Source organism: Tenrec ecaudatus, chromosome 18, assembly GCF_050624435.1.
Source record: "Tenrec ecaudatus isolate mTenEca1 chromosome 18, mTenEca1.hap1, whole genome shotgun sequence".
Lineage (NCBI taxonomy): Eukaryota > Metazoa > Chordata > Mammalia > Afrosoricida > Tenrecidae > Tenrec > Tenrec ecaudatus.
The window spans coordinates 21245320-21264798 of NC_134547.1; the positions used below are offsets into that span (position 1 = coordinate 21245320).

At 52.3% G+C, this 19479-nt stretch overlaps 2 protein-coding genes across 2 annotated transcripts in view; both read left to right on the plus strand.

The window, feature by feature from the left end:
* The first annotated feature begins 5146 nt into the window (after positions 1 to 5146).
* On the plus strand, positions 5147 to 6052 carry FFAR1 (free fatty acid receptor 1). Its single transcript, XM_075536668.1, has one exon. It carries the CDS (start codon positions 5147 to 5149, stop codon positions 6050 to 6052), a length of 906 nt encoding a protein of 301 aa, XP_075392783.1.
* Positions 6053 to 9867: 3815 nt separating this feature from the next.
* FFAR3 (free fatty acid receptor 3) overlaps positions 9868 to 19479 on the plus strand; it is a 31515-nt gene continuing 21903 nt past the window's right edge. The window contains exon 1 of the mRNA XM_075536669.1: positions 9868 to 10813. Coding sequence (XP_075392784.1) covers positions 9868 to 10813 — 946 coding nt within the window. The remainder of the gene's footprint in view (positions 10814 to 19479) is intronic.

Consider the following 19479-nt stretch of genomic DNA (forward strand, 5'->3'; position numbering starts at 1 on the left):
GCGTCTTGCAGTGCGGACATCCAGCGGCTTTGTTGGAAGACGGGAGCGAGTTTTGACTCCTGACTCTCCGACCGAAGTAGCCAGGTGGTCTCGGGCAACGTTTACCCACTTCTCTGAACCTCAGTTCCAGAATCTGCAAGATGGAGAGAGAAGCCGTCAACCATTTCAGGGGCCTTGGTGCATAGTGGTTACGCATCAGGCTGCTAGCCATGAGGTCAGCAGTTTGAAACCACCAGCCACGCTGTGGACGGAAGGGGAGGCTTTCCATTCCTGTAACGTGTCAGTCGTGATAACTCACACGGGCCAGTTCTACCCCGTCCTGGGGGGTCGCTGTGAGTCGGGATGGACTGAGCGGTAGGGACTGAGCCCATCAGCCTGCCGTGGCTTCAAGATGGGAAGCCCAGCTTCCCCTTTATGAGCTGGGGTTACAAGATAAGAACCCTCCTGTGGCAGGCAGTCCCAAGTCCCTCATTGACCATGCTTCCTCTCATTTGCATTTCTTGAAGAACGTAAAACAGGAAGCCCATTTGTCCCTCGCAGCTATTCTCCAAAGCCACCCCCTACCACGACCTTTCACAACCCCCCACCCGCTGCAGACGCCCCCACGACCAGCTGCCTTGAGAAACATCGGCGTTTCTCTTTTTTGCCCGTCATCCCCACCAGTTCTCGGTCACAGACGAGTCTTTCTGCCTCTGGTCCCTCTCCATCCGCCCGCCCACTTCCGCCAGGGCTAAGACCGGGTCTCCCCAAGGGGAGCAAACCCCACTGAGAGGGTGGCTGTGCAATGCCTGGCTATCGCCGTTGCTGCAGAAGCACCCCCTGCTGGGTACCAGGATGAACCCCATAAGCAGGAGAAACTGTGGTCACTCAGACTTACGGCAAAGGGAAGGGTTGCTTTTCCATTCGGCCCACTTGGGCCCCTGTGGGATTTCTTGTGGGCATCATCGTTTTATTTTTTCTAAAAACGCTCGGGTTCCTAGAGGAAGAGGAGACATCACTCACCGCTTCCATGAGAGGAGAGGGTGGGCACCCGGTCTGTCGCAGCGCCACTCACACTTGCCCAAAGGAAGAAATGACCAAGTGCCCGCCAGCAGGTGAATGGGGACATCAAAATGGAATGTGATTCTGCGTAAGAAGGAAGGGGTGCTAACACTGTGACAACAGGATGCTGGCATAAGCCTGTCACGAAAGGCCACGGACTGCATGGCTCCATCGATACGCAATGTCTACGGCAGGCAACTGCACGGAGGCCAAAGTTCATCACTGGTTATCCGGGGACAGCTGGGTGTGTGCATCGCGCTGTACGTGGGATTGGTGCCATGGGCTTACATACATGTACGATAGCTAAAACGGTGATCGTTATATTGTGTGTCTTTTAATACACGTGGTCCAGTGTTACTCAGCCATTCATTCTTTCACTCACAAACATTGACTGAGCCCCGGTCACTGAGTGAGGTGCTGGGGCACAAAACATAACGTCCCTCTCTGTATAGCCTAAAGTCGCCAAAGTATTTTTTTTTTTTGTCCTCTGGGGTTCCTTTGAGGGAGCAGAAGGCAGCCCCAGCCCGATGTGCCCTGGAACAGATTTCCTGGCAACCAACAGGGGCCCTCCCATTCTGTCCCTGAGCCAAGTGCTGCGATAAAACTGCTTTATGACCAATTGACTGGGGCCTGTGGCTGTCAACAGGCCCTATGAGGCGTGCAGAACAGATGGCCAAGGACCCTGAGCTAGGGACTCTAGAACAGAAGCAGCCACCCTCCCAGAGCCCTGACAATTGACCATTCAAAAGTACTTACTGGGTAAATGATTCTATTTTCAATAGCACCTCAGATCGCAAAAAAACCTGGGAGTAAATTTATTCATAAGAATTATAAATCACTGTTGAAAGAAACCTGTTCGTGGATTGGAAGACTTAATAGCATTAAGATGTCAAGATTATCCAAACTGATTTAGCGATTCACTATAACCCCGATCAAAATTCCAATAGCCTTCTTTTCAGAAATGGAAAATCCTGCTTTCAGGCTCTTATGGAATAGCAAGAGGTCCTGAGCAGCTAAAGTAACGTTGAGAAGAAAACAACAACCCCAAATCTCACTGCCGTCAAGTAAATGCTGATTCATAGCAACCCTCTAGGACGGGGTAGAACTGCTGCTCTGGGCTTCTGAGACTGTACCTCTTTATGGAGTAGAGAGAGGCTGGTGGTTTTGAACGGCTGACCTTGCTGTTAGCCAAATGTAACTTCTACACCTTGGGAAAGAAGACTAAAACAGGAAGACTCACACTTCCCGATTTTAAACCACATTTACAGCTACAGAAATCAAAACATACTGGTACTGATATCACAATAGACACATAGGCCAATGGGATATAATTGGGAGCCCAGTGAGGGACAGGGGCCTACAGATATAGCGAACTGGTTTTGGACAGGGTGCTAAATTCATTTTAAGTGGAAGCAAGAGTCTCTTCAATAAGTAATCTTAGGAAAATCAGATTTCCGCATGCAGATAATGAGACCGGCTCCGTGCCTCACACCATATACAAAAACAAATGCAAACTGGATCTAGCATACTAAATATGAAAACCACAATAACAGAATTCTCAGAAAAGAACACAGAGCAGCACTCTCAGGCCTACCTTTTCATAACGGAGTGTTTTATAAAACAAAAGCACATAGGGCAAAAGACAAACAAAATAAATGGAAAGTTATAAAAATTAAAAACTTTTGTTTATCAGAACGCCTTACCCCCCAAACGTGAAGACAAGCTACTGACCGGGAGAATGTCTACAGTCAGGGAATGCCGTGGAGCCTTAACCCATGGGCAACTAGATTCTGGGCTCTCACTGTCTCCCCCAGCCGTCTGAAAACTGGGTGCTCAGAGTTTAAGCTGTAATGCAATGCCCTGCTCTGATCTGGGATTTTATGATTTACAGTCCTTGGATCACACAGGCTGGATTGCTGCTTCCGTGTGGACTTAGCTGACCCCTCACTTAGATGGCTGCTTGTTTTGAGACAAGCCTTTAAGGTCCCAGACGCTATTCTTTCTGATAGCCGGGCACCATCGGATCCTCTCACCACACTTTGCTATAGCACTCGTATCTTCAGGGATCACTTCATGAGAGAAAGTATTGAGAGGGCCACCTCCTGAGAACTAACTGTTCCTGGATTAGAGTTTGCAATTAAATGCAGGCGCAAAATCCATTCTTATGTCTGAAGTGTCTATATATTATCTATAACTATATCTAGATAGATAGATAGATGATAGATAGATGATAGACAGATGATAGATAGATGATAGATAGATAGATGATAGACAGATAGATAGATGATAGACAGATGATAGATAGATAGATAGATGATAGACAGATAGATGATTGATAGATGATAGATAGATAGATAGATAGATAGATAGATAGATAGATAGATAGATAGATCCCTGGTCCACTTTAGAGGTAGCATTATCAGCTTGTTGAGAAATAATTTAAGAAGCCTCCCATGAGGCATTTGGTAATTCTAATAAGAGTGTCATTAATATAGCCTGTTACATAGCAACTAAAGTACTACTGAGAAAAGAAAGAATATACATATAGAGGTAAACTTTTTAGATGAAACTATATGGGACGTTCCCTGAAACGGATTAAAAATGTAAGTGACCGAGCTCAGTTTAGGAAAACAATGGGGATTGCACACAAGGCAAGCATGTCAATAGCGCTCATTCACTGCGACCATACCATGTGTGCAGGATGAAGGCACCCACAGGCTAATTTTAAATTGAGATGCTTTGGGGGCCTACAAAGAGGAGCCCATTTTGCTTTCTGGGAGTGAACCAATACGGCCTGCCCACCATCCCATTCAGAAGCAAGGCAGAATATGCCCCAGAGTACCCCTTAGCCGGTGGGCAGGTGCGGGCTGGCAGATGGCTCTATTCTAGTGGTACCCATGAATCCTGCTCCTTCAAAGTACTACTATCTGCACACTCACCCCCAACCCAGAGAGCAAACAAACAGAAACCAGATTCCTGCTCAGTTCTAGGTTGATATGGCCCATTAGCTGCTCATCCAGGCTGCTCCTGCTTCGCGCTAATGGCCCTCCCATCGCCCTTTCTCTCCCTTACGGCTCATTGCCCATCCCAGGCATCGCTCCTCAGCCCTGCGAGGGGACTTCCAAGCCTCAGAGACATCTGGCAACACCAAAGAGGTGAGTCTGTCTTTTTGTGACTCCTCTTTCCCCCTAGGATTACTCTCCAGACCCCCAATCTCCCTGCCCAGGGTGCCTTGAAGTCTGATGAGGTCTTCTCCCGAGACACCAATGGGACTTGGCTTACCCTTGGGCTCTTCTCTGAGTTATCCATCTGCCTGCCCCTCCCCACAACCTCTATCTTTTCTCCCAGAACTCCGACTCCCCTCAGGAGGTCCCCGCTAGACCTTCATCATCTGCTGGGTGGGCTGTGCACTCCTAGTAGCTCCGTCTCTTTCCAGAGACCTACGGGGAGGGGTGGGGGCAAGCCTTCTCCTGGGGCTACCGAGCTGCCAGTAGGCTGTGCGACTGCAGGAGTATGTGTGTGATGAGGGGGCATTTAGGCCCTTGACCTCTGACACTCGGGGTTGGTCTTTGGGTTGGAGGCTCCAGGAGGCTGGGTGGACAATGCCACCCTGAGCATCCACAAACCTGTCAATAGCTCTCAAGTCTGCCCGGAAGCCTGGGACCCAGCTTCACCCCACCCGCTCACTCAGTCTCTCGATCTTGCTCTTCTCCCGGCCCTTGACCTCCAAGTTCAATGTCCATGCTAAAGAGAGCCCAGCTCTGAAGCCCAAGCTTGCCCTGGGTTCTCTGTGCTGTGTCCTCCTCCGGGAGCCCTGCCCTCGCCTCTCCTATGCCCCAGCGGTGCGTTTTTGGTGTGAGGGCAGCAAAGGGCTGAGGGCTCCCCGTCCAGCTTCTGAGCCGGGCTCTTGGGCTAACTGGCTTTCTCCCTTCCCTCCAGGAGCCTCCATTTCACCAGCGATTTCACTACCTGGTTTCCTTCAAATACTCCAAGCCACTCTGAAGCCAGCCCGTGATTCCAGCAGCCTCTTTTCTCTGATGCACTGAGGCCCACAGACTTGGAGCAAGCTGAGGGCAGGCTCCGGGGGGGCCCGCGCCCCGGCCCCATGGACCTGCCTCCACAGCTCTCCTGCGCCCTCTACGTGGCTGCCTTTGTGCTGGGCTTCCCGCTCAACGTGCTGGTCATCAGATGCACCGTGGCCCATGCCCGCCTGCGCCTCACCCCGAGCCTTGTCTATGCCCTCCACCTGGCCTGCTCTGACCTCTTGCTGGCTGTTACGCTGCCTCTGAAAGCAGCGGAGGCCCTGGCCTTGGGGGCCTGGCCTCTGCCAACCTCCCTCTGTCCTGCCTTTGCCCTGGCCCACTTTGCTCCCCTCTATGCAGGTGGGGGCTTCCTGGCTGCGCTGAGTGCTGGCCGCTACCTGGGAGCAGCTTTCCCCTTGGGCTACCAAGCTGCCCGGAGGCCATGCTACTCCTGGGGTGTGTGCGTGGCCATCTGGGCCCTTGTCCTCTGTCACCTGGGGCTGGTCTTTGGTTTGGAGGCTCGAGGAGGCTGGGTGGACAATACCACCAGCTCTCTGGGCATCAACACACCTGTCAATGGCTCTCCAGTCTGCCTGGAAGCCTGGGACTCTGCTTCCGCCGACACTGCTCGCCTCAGTTTCTCCCTGCTGCTCTTCTTCCTGCCCTTGACCATCACAGCCTTCTGCTACGTGGGCTGCCTCCGGGCATTGGTCCACTCAGGCCTGAGTCACAAACGGAAGGTCAGGGCAGCCTGGGTGGCGGGTGGGGCTCTGCTCACCCTGCTGCTCTGCCTAGGACCCTACAATGCCTCCAACGTGGCTGCCTACCTGGATCCCAACATAGGCGGTGGCTGGCGGAAGCTGGGACTCATCACAGGTGCCTGGAGCGTCGTGGTCAACCCGCTGGTGACCAGCTATTTAGGAAGGGGCACTGGCCACTGGCCAGCATGCATGGCAAAACTGCAAGAGATGACCTCGCAGAAGCAGTAGCTCTTGCTGGGGGGAAGGGGCAAGGACCAGGGAAGCCGGGCTGCCTCTCTGGGCCCCTGGTGGGAGCGGCTTCAAAGGAAACGCAGAGGAGCCCTGTCAGTAGGCACCCCCAGAGACCCTCCCCCGCAAGGGGTCAAACCTGGACCGAGACCATGTCCCAGTGCCAAGAGGAGACTGGAGACCAGGAGCAAGGCCCCAAGAGAAAGGTAAGCTGCCCCCCTCCACCCCCCACCCAGTCACCAGCTGGGCACCTTCACCCATGGCTCCTTTCTTGTGCCCTTTGCGTCTGGGGACAGAGGTAGGGACACTTGCTTCTGCCCTAGAGGACGTGCAGCTTCCTGGCACACTCTGAGAGACGCCACTTGGCAATATTCTCCCAGAGCGACGCAAAACCAGGCCAACGGCCTCTGGTGGGTCTTTGGGAGGACAGAGTCTCATCTTTGTCCCGTGGAGCAGCTGGTGGTTTGGAACCGCTGACCTTGCCATCGGAAGCCAGGCATGGTAACTCAGGAACAAAAACCTCCCTGCCCTTAAGTGGACTCTGACTCATAGTGATCCTCCAGGGCAGAGCAGAACTGGCCCTGTGGGTTTCTTAAAGCCTCCTTTCTCTCCCAAGGAGAACTTCGTGGTTCTGAGCTGCTGACCTTGTGGGTTAGCAGCCCAATGGATAGCCCACGACACCACCAGGGCTCCTACCATGGCACCCCCCCCCACACACACACACATAGACAGACAGAAAACCAAACTCCTTCCCAATCAGAGTGACGCCCCCCCCCCCCCCCCCCGTAGGGCAGGGGAGAATTGCCTCAGGGAGTTTCAGAGACTCTTCATGTAAGGGGAGTAGAAAGCACCCGCCTTTCACTGCTGACCTTGTGGTTAGCAGCCCCATGCATAATGTAACCGGGCCACCAGGGAAAAGAGGGAGGGGGGCAGGGGACAAGACTGCACACAAGGGGGCAGCATCAGCTGCTCTGTGGACGGCAGCGGGGGAGGGAGGCTAGCTCAGTGTGGCTTCCTTACAGTTTATCAGGCACCACGCAGAGTGTCTTTTGAGGGCCACCTCCTTCCAACCTCATACGGCTTTTATCAAGTGACAAGGGAGGAGGCTTCGGAATCCTCCAGGGTGCCAGGTGGCTGGGAGGACGCCAGGAGCAAACCCCAGCGAGTGCTTGACTCACTAAGCTACGTGCCTGGCAGGGGCCGGCCTCAACCCAAGGTCAGACAGACGCATCTTATCTGAGCCCAGACAGCACCCACTCCTTAAACAGCGCAGGGCGGGGTGGCCCAGGACGGGCTGTCTCTTTCCAATTTGCACAATTGTCTACTGTGATATGGAGCACAGGGGAAGATCCGCTCACCAATGGCCCACTCCGTCCGGCACCCTTGTGCCCTGCACAACCTGCCCAACCACACGGGGCCCTTTAAGAAACTGGCCGGCGGGCCCACAGTGAGGCAGGGGTGGAAGTGGCATGAGGCTCTCCAAGAGAGGACCCAGGGGGCATTAGGCCAATTGGGGGTCTTGGAGTCAACACGCAGTCCTGCAGAGGTGATAGATGGCACCTGGGACCGCGAGACAGCCGACACTCGGGCACCTGCTCTGATAAGGGAGGTGCAGAAGCTGGACCTGGCCCTGCAATAAGGCTAGAAGCCACGGGGAACACGGTGCCAGGGGTCACTCAGGGCTTTCTGCCCACGATCTCTTATCATGTGTAAATGCCCACCAGGGCCTGGCTTGTGGCATTCACTGATCGCCACCCAGGGCCTGAAAAGAACTAGCAGGTTGCAGGCACTGGACAAACCTTTCCCGAACAAACAATGGCTCAGAATCACCTCCCAAAGTCAGTTCTACTGCCCCTGCTTGATAAACATGGAAACGAGCGGCTAAGGAAGTTCAGTAACCGGCCTGCGGCGGCAGATATGGTAAATAAACTGCCAGAGCACAGTGGCCAATGCGAGTGTCTTAGAGTCTTTGGCCCAGAGCCCAAGGCAGCCCCGCGGCCTCACTGTGCGCCCCTCCTCAGTGCAGACACATTGGCTGAACACTATGGCCGAGGGCTCCCTTCACCCTGTTTTTTGTTGTCCGTCCCCCAGGGGGATGGAGATCATTGCGATCGGTTTGCCGGCTTCCCGGTTCTCCACAGTCTTATCGGTGCGGGCACATAATTTACATATCAGACAGTAGCACAGTTCAGCCCGCCACGAACATCAAAATTCTGCTCCTTTCTTGTCCTCTTTGCCACTGGCTCCCGTAGCACTTTCTGCTGTCTGGCCACCCTGCCACAAGCCATTCGAACCAACAAAAGGATCAAGCCCACAGCCACTGATGGGATTCCGACCCTTATGGGAATTTCAAGGCTGCAAAGCTTCATGAGAACAGACAGACCCACCTTTTCCCGAAGGCTGTTACTGGGTTTGAACCACTGACCTTGCCGCCCGAGACACTTAACCCAAAGTGCCCCCCAGGACTTGGGTGTGACATGGCATCTCCCTGTGCCCGCCAAGTAGCTGAGCAGACAAATAAACACTCTCTGTAGGGATGCTGGGAGTCAGAAGTGACGCCATGGCGGTGAGTTGTTTCGTTCTGTCCTGGAGATGCTCGAGAGAACTGGGGCTCAAATCCTGGTGGCCGTGCTTCACAATGAGGCCCCTGGGAGCAAGTCCATCCCTACTGCGAGCCTCACGAGTTCCACGGCCGAATGGGGCTGCCCTGTGTGATGCAGGGCGAGATGGTTGCGAGGAGCCCTGGTGTGTCTGGGCTACACACTGTGCTGCGAACAGCAAGGTCAGCGGTTCAAACCCACCAGCCATGCCAAGGGAGGAAGAGGAGGTTGTCTGTTCCCATAACGATGTGCAGTCTCAGAAACCCAAAGGGGTCCGTTCTAGCCTGTCCTATAGGGTGACTGGGAGTCAGAATCAACTCAGACAGCTTAAGTCACTTGGCCTAAATCCTCAAGTTCAACAAGGGGGTTCAAGGCTCTTGGGATCTCTACTAGGCGTGCTGGTGGGCACCCTTAGCGAGAAGCCCATTGAATGCGAGGGGAGCATCAGGGAGGAGACATGAAGCCTGCTCGGTCCGGCGTGGGTCCTGCAACCAACCCATCGGAGGCCACCTGACCAGCAGGGCTGGTGAGTGTGGAGTTTGCTCCTCTTTTTGCATACTGGCACCGCGCTGGCAAAGCAGCTCAGGGTATCTTTTGTGCTGTTACTGGATGGCGAGTGACGTCACGAGCCTTTATTAGTCTGCCAGCTAGAGCGTACACCACACTCCTTCTGGGAGAGGCGGCAAGGCGCTGAGCCAGGAAGCAGGTGAGCACAGGTGGGCCCCCAGAGGCTGTGTGGAGGGGGCAGCTCAGGTCCAGCACCTTGGTATCCCCGTCCCCCCGCCCCAACACACACACACACACACACACACACACACACACACACACACACACACGCTGGATGGCGTCGTGGTCACACGTCGGGTTGCTCAGTGCAAGGTGAGCAGTTTGAAGCCCCCCTGCGAGGGAGAGAGACGGGGTTTCTACTGCCGTAACGAGCTCCAGGCACAGCTCTGCCCTGGCCTAGATGGTTGCTATGAGTTGGCATCAGCTCGGTGGCCGTGAGTTTGGTTTGGGGTTGGTTGGGGGAATGGGATGGGTGACAGGGCGTGGCAGGCAGGTTGACCTTACTGGGGACACTTTGAGCCGGAGGGAGGTGGGGTGACAAGGTTCCCTGATGATAACTGAGATATTACTGCTGGAAAGGACCAAGACCCCCGCGATGGCCCCCGCTGCAACTCTCTCTCTCTCTCTCTCTCAACAGGGGGCACCGCCATGGGAAACCCCTCGCCCCAGTCCTTCTTCCCCGGGAACCACTGGCTCTACTTCTCTGTGTACCTGTTCACCTTCCTGGTGGGGCTCCCCCTCAACCTGATGGCCCTGCTGATCTTCGTGGCCAAGCTGCAGCGCCACCCCATGGCCGTGGATGTGCTCTTGCTCAACTTGACCATCTCCGACCTGCTCCTGATGCTCTTCCTGCCCCTCCGCATGGTGGAGGCCGCCAGCAGCCTGCGCTGGCTCCTGCCCTTCCACCTCTGCCTGTTCTCTAGAACCCTCTTCTTCACCACCATCTACCTCACGTCCCTCTTCCTGGCAGCTGTGAGCATCGAGCGCTTCTTGAGTGTGGCCTACCCCCTCTGGTACAGGAATCGGCCAAGGCTAGGCCAGGCTTGTCTGGTCAGTGGGGTCTGCTGGCTCCTGGCTGGTGGCCACTGCAGTGTGGTCTACGTGACCTTGCTGTCTGGCGACCTCTCCCACAGTCCAAGTGGCAATGAGACTTGCTTCCTGGTGTTCCGGAAGCACCAGCTGGACATTATCCTGCCTGTCCGGCTGGAGATGGCAGTGGTCCTTTTCGGGGTACCCCTACTCATCACCGTCTACTGCTACAGCCGCCTGGTGTGGATCCTCAGCAGGGGAGCCAGCCAGCACCGGCGGAGGAGGGTGGTTGGGCTGGTGGCCGCCACGCTGCTCAACTTCCTGATCTGTTTCGGGCCCTACAATGTGTCCCACGTCGTGGGCTACATCCAAGGCCAGAGCCCCGAGTGGCGGGGTCACGCGTTGCTTCTCAGCACCCTCAACGCTTGCATCGACCCCTTTGTCTTCTACTTCTCCTCCTCTGGGTTCCAAGCCCACTTTTGGGGGCTGCTGAGGAGGCTGTCGGGGGCCTGCTGCTCTTGCAGGCTGGCAGGGGGCGGGATGCAGCTTAAGGTGGGGAGGGAAGGTGAGGGGCAATGCAGGGGTGGTCCAAGGTAGACGCTCGGCTATAGCCTCGGGGAGGGTGGCCAGTGGGCCTGGGCGGGCAGGTGGGTGCTCTGCGGGGAAGAAGGTGGAGCTGATGGATCCTCCCCAACGCAAGTCCCATCTCCAGTCAAGCAGGAGCCCCGAGTGACAGGTGGCGGGGACTCATCTAAGGGTGTGCTCCCCAAAGCCCAACTCTGGATCTCATCATCCTGCCCTGGGGTTTGCCCTCTGGTACACCACTCCTTGGGGGCCCCAGGAAGTGCCTGGGGCAGCTGCCAGCTCCCCTGCTTCTCTGAGGACACAGCAGGAGTTGGGAGCGGTGAGATGAGGCTGAGGGAGCTGCCCACTGGCTTGGGACAAGGGAGGGGGCACATCCAGCCTCCTCCCACCCCCCAGAGCTGCTCCGGCTACAAGACTGGAGGGGTTGGGGCCCAGGGCTGGCAGCCTGGTCATGACTGCAGGGACTCTCACAGGTACATTCCTAATGTGTTCCTTCCCGGCTGCTTCCTGCATCCAGCTTTCCAGTGACATTTATGACCGGTGACAGAAGAAAAAAAAATGATCCCAATAAAAGTTTATAGCGAGCCAAAGGGAATGGGTTGTCCTGTTCTGCTGGCGTTTCTTAAGGTATCAGGGGACTAGGTGCCATGGGTGGGGGGCGGGGGGAAAGCCGAAAGGGTGAAAATGACAAGCGGCCCGGACTCTAGGAGGGGACCGTGGCTGCGGGGACACACATCATAGCTCACCTGTCTGAAGGACTTGACCCCACTAACTACCTTCCTCCTTCCTCTCAAGAGCCACATCCCCCTCAAACCCACCCCTACCGCCGAGTCAATTCCAGCGAGGTGCAGATAGCACAGACTGGGGACGTCTCTGGCCGGAGACCTCACGGTTGACAAACGAACGAAGCAGGACTTGAAGCTGGGCCCACCTGCCTTTGAAAGCCCGCGCCCCTCTCCCACCCAGCCGTCAGTTGTCTCATATCCGTGAGACGTGAACCCCCAAGCCAGCAGAGGCGGCCTGGCCAGCACCCAGATGGAAAGGGTTCACCAGGAGACGCAGAGAGACGCGCTGGGTTGGCGCATCCTCCTCCCAGTCAAGCACACCCCTCTTGGAATTAACTAACCAATTAAGGTGATTAGATGGCAGACCTCAGGTCAACCTGCATAGACCTGTATCTTCTTTGGGAAATGTGTTCACCAAGATGGGCTCATTTGGTCCCATTCGATTTGACGGTGGTGGGGAAGGTGGGGTTTGGGGCTCATTTAGTCAATCCCCATTTCCCCCCACTGGTACAGGACAGATGTCTCCTCAGAGCACCCCCTCTCAGTCAGGCAAGTGGAGAACGGTTGGCCCTTATTTGTGTAGTTAGTTTTTTTTTAAGGAAGGAAGAAAGAAAACCAAAGCATATATTGAGCGTACAGTGGACTGGGTTTAGAACTTCTGGGGGCTTCAAGCATTTCCTAATGTCTTTTACCTCTTGTGTTTCCTGAGGTCAAGGTCACTGGCCGAATGGAAGCCGTTGGGGTGGGTGGGTTTAGCGCCGGAGAAACAGACCATCTCTGCGGAGAGATGAAGAAACGAGATGTCTCTATCCCACAGCCCATCTGACTGCCCCAGGGCACTGAGCAGCCCTGGCAGCTGCCCAGAAGTTGGTGCTAACAGGGGCCAGTACGGCTCGGGACAGGACCCTTCCAGAGTTGGTTGTGAAGCCCCAGAGCCGAGGACCGAGAGGAGTTGAGAACCCCCATTTCTAAAGAGAGCCACACACAACAGCAGCTGGACCATAGCTCAGTTTATCAAGAGGATTCAGTGGCAACTTGCCTGGCTTTGCTGTCTTGGCCACCAGCCAGCACCAGGCCCAGCCTGGTTCTAGGAGAAGACTGAGGAGGAGTTGGGGAGGATGGCAAAGCACCAACCAAGTGGAGGCGGCACATTGTCTGTGTGTGGACTGGGTGTTGGCAATTGGCCTGGCTGTCCCTGAGAGGAGGGCCTGAGCCCCAAAGGCCCTGGGACTTATTCCCTCAGGGTGTTGGTTATAGCGAAGATGTTTTCATAATGATGTCCCTTTTGTGCTCTGCCGTCTTTATGGGTAGATTTGCAACACGTACAGATACTTGGGACGAAACATCCTCTCCCGAGCTCATCGGTGCCTGTGGGTGTCGCCTCACGGGCCTTTTCCATCCTTGTTCGGGTGGAGCGTCTCTCCGTGTATCCCCTTGCCGATTACTCTTCTGACTGCCATTGTGTCACCGATTCACATCGACTGCCTTTCACTCTGGGACTCCACCCGGTGTTTCCCTGTGCTTTAGTTATTTCGTGTGGACCTGCCCTAATTAGCATATCACCTTCCCCTTCCCCCAAGTTAATATGTGTCTACCTGCAGTTAATGATTGTCCTGCTCAGACTCTCATACCCCTGGGAACCTTTCTCTGTGAGTCCAGGAGATGGCTTGATAGGGCTCTTCCAGTCTTGGTAATTCCTAGCAAATGTGAGAAGCCTGTGGACCACCAAGGGGAATATAAATGAGGTGGGTGGCACCCTTGTGGCATCGGGGGCATGCAAATAAGGTACATGGCACTCAGACACGAAGATTGGCCAGTTTGCCACCAGGATAAGCTTAAAATGAGTCAATCTCGAGAGCAGGAATGGGAGGGGGTTGTAATCTCACGACCGTCAAGGAAGAAGCGCCAGGAGTGAAGCGAGTCCTTTGGATCCCAAGATTCCTCGGCCGTGAACCTCTGATCCAGGAGACAAGAGGAGACGCAGTCACAGCTCCCAGGGCCCCAGACAGTGCTGTGGGCTTTCCGCTCACGGGGCAGGAAAGCTGAGTGCCATTAGGCTGGAGGCTCCAGGGCGCTAGTTTGGGGAGCTAGGTTTGAGGACCCATGCAGCAAGCCTTGGGCCCCTTTGGGCTGAGGCTGGTGGCAGGGTGGAGGGACCTTTTGTTACTAACACACCTTTGCAACGCTGCTCAAACAAGGCAGACAGAGGTCAAAGGGTTGCGTGGCTGAAAGGCCGAGCAGCAGAGAGAAGGCTGTCTGAAGGCATGGCTGAGACAAAGCACTTTTGACCAAAGAACTGTATCCTGAACTTTTCTGATCCTGAATTGTAGCCTGTGAGCTCGTCGAAGAACCCCCATCACTGTGAGTATGGGCTGTGAGTTCTGTGTGGCCACCAGAAGGAACGCTGTCACCCAGCAGAGAAATAGCGTGTGGTGTGGGGGAAAGGGCTGGTGTCAGCACCGGTAAAGAAGGCTGGACGGAGGGTGCAGCCATGTCGACATCTGCCCTGTAGGAATTGGCCCAGGGTGATGCTGGGTTCACCCTCGTCTCCCTCACGGAGTCCGCCACCACCCCCATGCCATCTTTACACTGTGTAAGCCTTCTTCTTACAGCACTGAGTTCATACAATATTTCCCTTTCGTGGCAGACACTAATTTCACACAGTACAAGTTCATTCCTATTAAAGGGTTGTGTGTGTGTGTTTGTGTAAGATTCATCATTATTCTTTATGAGGCACATTTCATTGTGTGTAGGTACCACACTTTGCTTTTTTCATTCATCTATTTCTAGCTTATTGATTTTTTTTAACCAAGAATGGGTGCTGGATTTTGTCAAATGTCTTTTCTGCATTGATTGATATGATCATGAGGTTATTTTCCTATGTTTAATTTATGCAGTTGATTATATGACTCTTCATTGATCATGATGCATCTTTAAAGATTGATAGATAGATAGATAGATAGATAGATAGATAGATAGTTGGGTTCTATTGGCTAGGATTTTGTTGAGAGTTTTTGTGTCATGTTCATAAGACATATTGGTCAGAAGGAGCCCAGGTTGTGTAGTGGTTACATATTGTGCTGTGAGATATGCAAGGTCAGCAGTTTGAAACCCCCGGCAGCTCCTCAGGAGAAAGAATGGGCTTTCTACTCCCGTAAACAGTTATAGTCTCAGAAACCCACAGGGGGTCGCTATGAGTCAGCATTGACTCAATGCAGTGAGTTTGGTTTGGTTTAGTGCGATCTTGCTGATTTCATTTCATCGCTTTATTTTTTTTTGATAATTCACATTTATTAAAGAATTGATGGGACGCAGTCTGGAGTTGGGGGATCCCAAATAATTTTACATTTTGAACATCTGATCTGTTACCTTTGAGCACCAAGCGGTTGGACAACAGCCTGGTCACCTGGCAGTGGATGTCATCTTTACTTCATTGACACATTGCTGCTCCTGTCACGTTCCCAGGAGATGGCCTACCATCTCCCTTCTGTACAATCCGGACTGGGGATGGCCAGGTTGTAGTGTCAATGAAGCGGTCCATACGGCTAGACAGACAGTTTTCAGTGCGAGAGTCGAGGTGATTGCCTGGCTTCTCCACACACTTTATCTCCACGACACGATGTAACTTGCGCCTTCCGCGGCTTGGCCGGACAAGGTGCTGCAATCGCGCTCCCCCTCCCTCTCCCAGTTCCGCCACTGCCTCCGCGCCTCCCGATTTCAGTTCTTATTGGTGCTCTTTTTCCCGTTCCTTTGTTAAATATGGCAGTGGTTTGTGGATTTTATTAATCCTTTCAAGGACCCCACTTCTAATCTTGAGTCCGTGTATTGTATTTCTGTTTCACTTATTTCTGCGTGGCTCTTCTCTTGGTCTGTTCTGAATTCTCAATGCATGTTTTCTCATGTTTCATGATAATAGTGATATTTTCTTCCACAAATCCCTGACAACTTTCTCAGTGCTATTTTTTGGGGGGGAGGGAGGGCTTGGAGGGAGGTTGTCTTCCCGTTCTGAAGTCCCAGTCGCATGCATGTTACTCTTCTTGATGGGGTTCCACATCATTCTTAGACTTTCTTCATTTCCCCCTGATATTTATTTCCTCCAGCAGATTAATAGTCAGTCTTTGATTTCACCAATTCTGTCTTCCATTGATTGAATTCTACTCTTTTGATCTTCTAATGCACGATCTATTTCTAAAATATTTTGTATTAATCTTCTGGATTTGTTTGCTGTTCTTGTATGGGTTTTTAATTTTCTGTTTATTTTATTAATTTATACTCCTACTGTTTTGTTTTTCTGAATTCTTCTAGGGCTTTTTTTGCATTCCCCATCCCCCACCCCCGCCCCCATTTGCTCAGTACTTTCTGTGATAACTTAAATCTTCTAAGTTCCTTATCAGGTGATTTCAATAGCATATCTTCCTCAGAAGGATTTTCTGGCCCTGAACTTTGGTCATTTGTCAGACCCATTTTTGTCCCGTCGGTGTATGTGGGTGAGAGATCTGAGGTGCTACGTGGTTTCCAAGACCTTGCATTGGATTGTTGGTTGAATGGACGTTTACGTCGCTTGGATTTTCTTGTTTGGTTTCAATGTATCCAGATAATATGCAGCAGTTTGGCAGCACTGAGGCACTGGCCAGCTGTCTCTGCGTGACGCTGACAGCAGGTGGGAATGTGGGGGTGTCTCGACATGCTGTTCATGTTGGCTCCTGTCTGTCATCGACCCAGTGGGGCTACAGCGAGTGATGACACTCACATAGTCGGTGAAGTGGCAGGTGTGATAAGTAGGGCCGTGGTTCCTGATGACTGGGAGGGGGACAGGAGGGGACCGGAGGGGGGCAAGGAAGGAAAAAAGGGTGGGTGAGAAGTTGGAGAAAAACCCATGAAGAAAGGAAGAAAACAAAAAAGGAGGGGGCGGAAATCACACACTAAGAGTAGAGCTTTATTGGTGCAAGAACTAGCCACTAAACATGGCCGTGGCTGCCATGCAAGGTACGAGGGGGTGATCACACCTCTGTGATCACAGGCCACTAAGTTCGGGGCTGGTGGGCAAGCAGAGCTGGTTATCCGGCTCCTGTTCCAATCGGAACACCACTTACCATCATCCAAAATGACCAGGCTGTGCCAGTTGGCAGTTTACCTCTCCTTATGCCTTCTTCCTTCTCTGTAGTCTGTCCGTAGTCTGAAAGCTCTGCTGAAACCTGTTCGCTTTGGGTGACCCTGCTGGCATTTGAAACACCAGTGACAGAGCGCCCCCATCCCAGCAACACACAAGCTACTACACTATGACAAACTGACAGAAAACCCAAGTCCTCACAACTTGACCAGTAGGTAATCTCATGGTAAACAGATACAGATTGATATCATCAAAGATTTCACCTTACTTGGATCCAAAATCAATGCTGGTGGAAGCAGCAGTCAGGAGATCCAATGACACGTTGCACTGGGTAAATCTGCTGCACAGGGGCCTCTTTAGAGTGTTGAAAAGCAAGGATGTTACTTTGAGGACTAAGGTGTGCCTAACCAAAGCCATGGCATTTTCAACTGTCGCATGTGCATGCAAAAGTTGGTCGGTGAGGGCATTGGGCTCCTATTTCAGGACTCTCTCAGTGCAAGAACACTTTGTTCTATTAACCTGGCATCCCATGAGGCTCACCTGCCCTACATGATTGCTGAAGACAACGCAGATGCATAAGCAAATGTAGTGAAGAAAGCCAATGGTGCCAGGCTATCAAAAGATATAGCGTCTGGGGTCTTAAAGGCTTTAAGATAAACAAGTGGCCATCTAGCTGAGAAGCAACAAAGCCCACATGGAAGAAGCACACCAGCCTGTGTGATCATGAGGTGTCGATAGGATTAGGTACCAGGCATCAAAGAACAAAAAATCATATCATTGTGAAAGAGGAGGAGTAAGGAGTGGAGACCCAAAGCCCATCTGTAGGCAACTGGACATCCCCTTACAGAAGGGTTGCGGGGAAGAGACGAGCCAGTCAGGGTGCAGTGTAGCAACGAAGAAACATACAACTTTCCTCTAGTTTTCTAATGTTTCCTCCCCTCCACTATCATGATCTCAATTCTACTTTACAAATCTGGCTAGATCAGAGGATGTACACTGGTACAGATAGGAACTGGAACCACAGGGAATCCAGGACAGACAAACCCTTCAGGACCAATAATGAGAGTAGCGATACCAGGAGGGGAAGGGGAAGGTGGGGTAGAAAAGGGGAACTGATCACAAGGATCTATATGTAACCTCCTCCCCAGGGGACGGACAACAGAAAAGTGGGTGAAGGGAGATGTCGGACAGTGTAAGATATGACAAAATAATACTGTATAAATTATCAAGGGTTTTTGAGGGAGGAGTGTGGGGAGGGAGGGAAAATGAGGAGCTGATACCAAGGGCTCAAGTAGAAAGCAAATGTATTGAGAATGATGATGGCAACAAATGTACAAATGTGCTTGACACAATGGATGGATGGATGGATTATGATAAGAGTTGTACGAGTCCCCAATAAAATTTTTTTTGTTTTATTTATTTATTTTAATTGTTTTATTACGGGTTCTTACAACCCTGGTAAAGATTCACCAAAGGAAATGTGAGAGAAAATGTTCACAGAGCTTAAATACAGAGGATTTAGGAATTTACAAGAAGAAAATCTGAGTGGTTGATAGTTACAAAATCATACTTTAGCAGACACCAGACAACGGTAAGACCCCTTAACATTCATTGTTTTGCTAGTTGTAAAGTTTGAGTCACTTAATAGCTTTTTCTATGGACATCTCAAGGGCCAGTCTGGATGAATGCTCTTCTGAGAAGCATGTTCTAGGAGGAAGGGGAAGGAAGGAGGATGCCTACAGGCTTCCTGAGGGATACGGGCTAGCTGGCTTTTGAAAATCATTTCAAACTAAGCAGTCAACTCATTCAAAAGACATTCACTGCCATTGAATCCATTCTGACTCTCATCTTCCTCCTGAGGAGTGGCTGGTGGTTTCGAACTGCTGACCTTGTGGTGGAGGCTGGCCTGCCTCTTTGGAAGACACCTCTCATTCTTTTGAACTTCTTCTTGGCCTGCCCTAGCCTGTCACTTTGATGCCCTGATTCTGGAATTTCTAACCTCTACCATATTTCCTTTTAGAAACTATGTACTCTTAGCCTTGGCCTTGCCTATCATGGCAAGGGGGCCCTGGTGGTGCAGTGGTTGCACACTGGGCTGTCAACCACAAGTTCCAAACCACCTGTGGCTCCAGGGGAGATAGAAGAGACTCTACTCTGGTAAAGAGTTACAGTCTCAGGGTCCCTATGGGTCAGACATGACCCAACAGCAGTGAGCATTTTATTATTATTGATAAAGTAAAGGAAGTTTCTTATCACTCCAGTGGTCTCTGGTCTCAAGAAGTCAGGCCACCTCTCATTCAGGAGGACTCTTTTGAGAGCCCACAGGTTAGCGCTGCATGGATACTTTGCAATGCCAAATATCGTCTTAGTGACACTCTCTACTGCAAGCACTCCCCCTTTCCTGATAGAGATGGCGCTTGACACAAAGGGTATATGTCTGGATTGTGATAAGAGCTGTATGAGCCCCGAATAAAATGATTAAAATATAATAATTAAAAAAGATCACAATGTTTATTGAGGGGTGAGGGGTGCTTGGCCCTGTTCCTTGTCCCAGGGAACAGGAGTGCCGCCAGTCTCTTTTGCATAGTCATTATCATGCACAGAATAGCAAATGAAGGTGAGTGTGCACAGGTGTCCCTAGGCTTGGCTGCTGGCTGGTCCCTTTGTTTGTTTGTTTGTTTTCCACTGTTTGCTGTGTTCATTATGTTTGGAGCGCAGCCCCCCCCCCTCTAGTATTCTAGAGGCCTCTAT

Bases quoted from the DNA above. Each gene is read 5' to 3' on its own strand.
- FFAR1 (XM_075536668.1), top strand. From the start codon at position 5,147: ATGGACCTGCCTCCACAGCTCTCCTGCGCCCTCTACGTGGCTGCCTTT.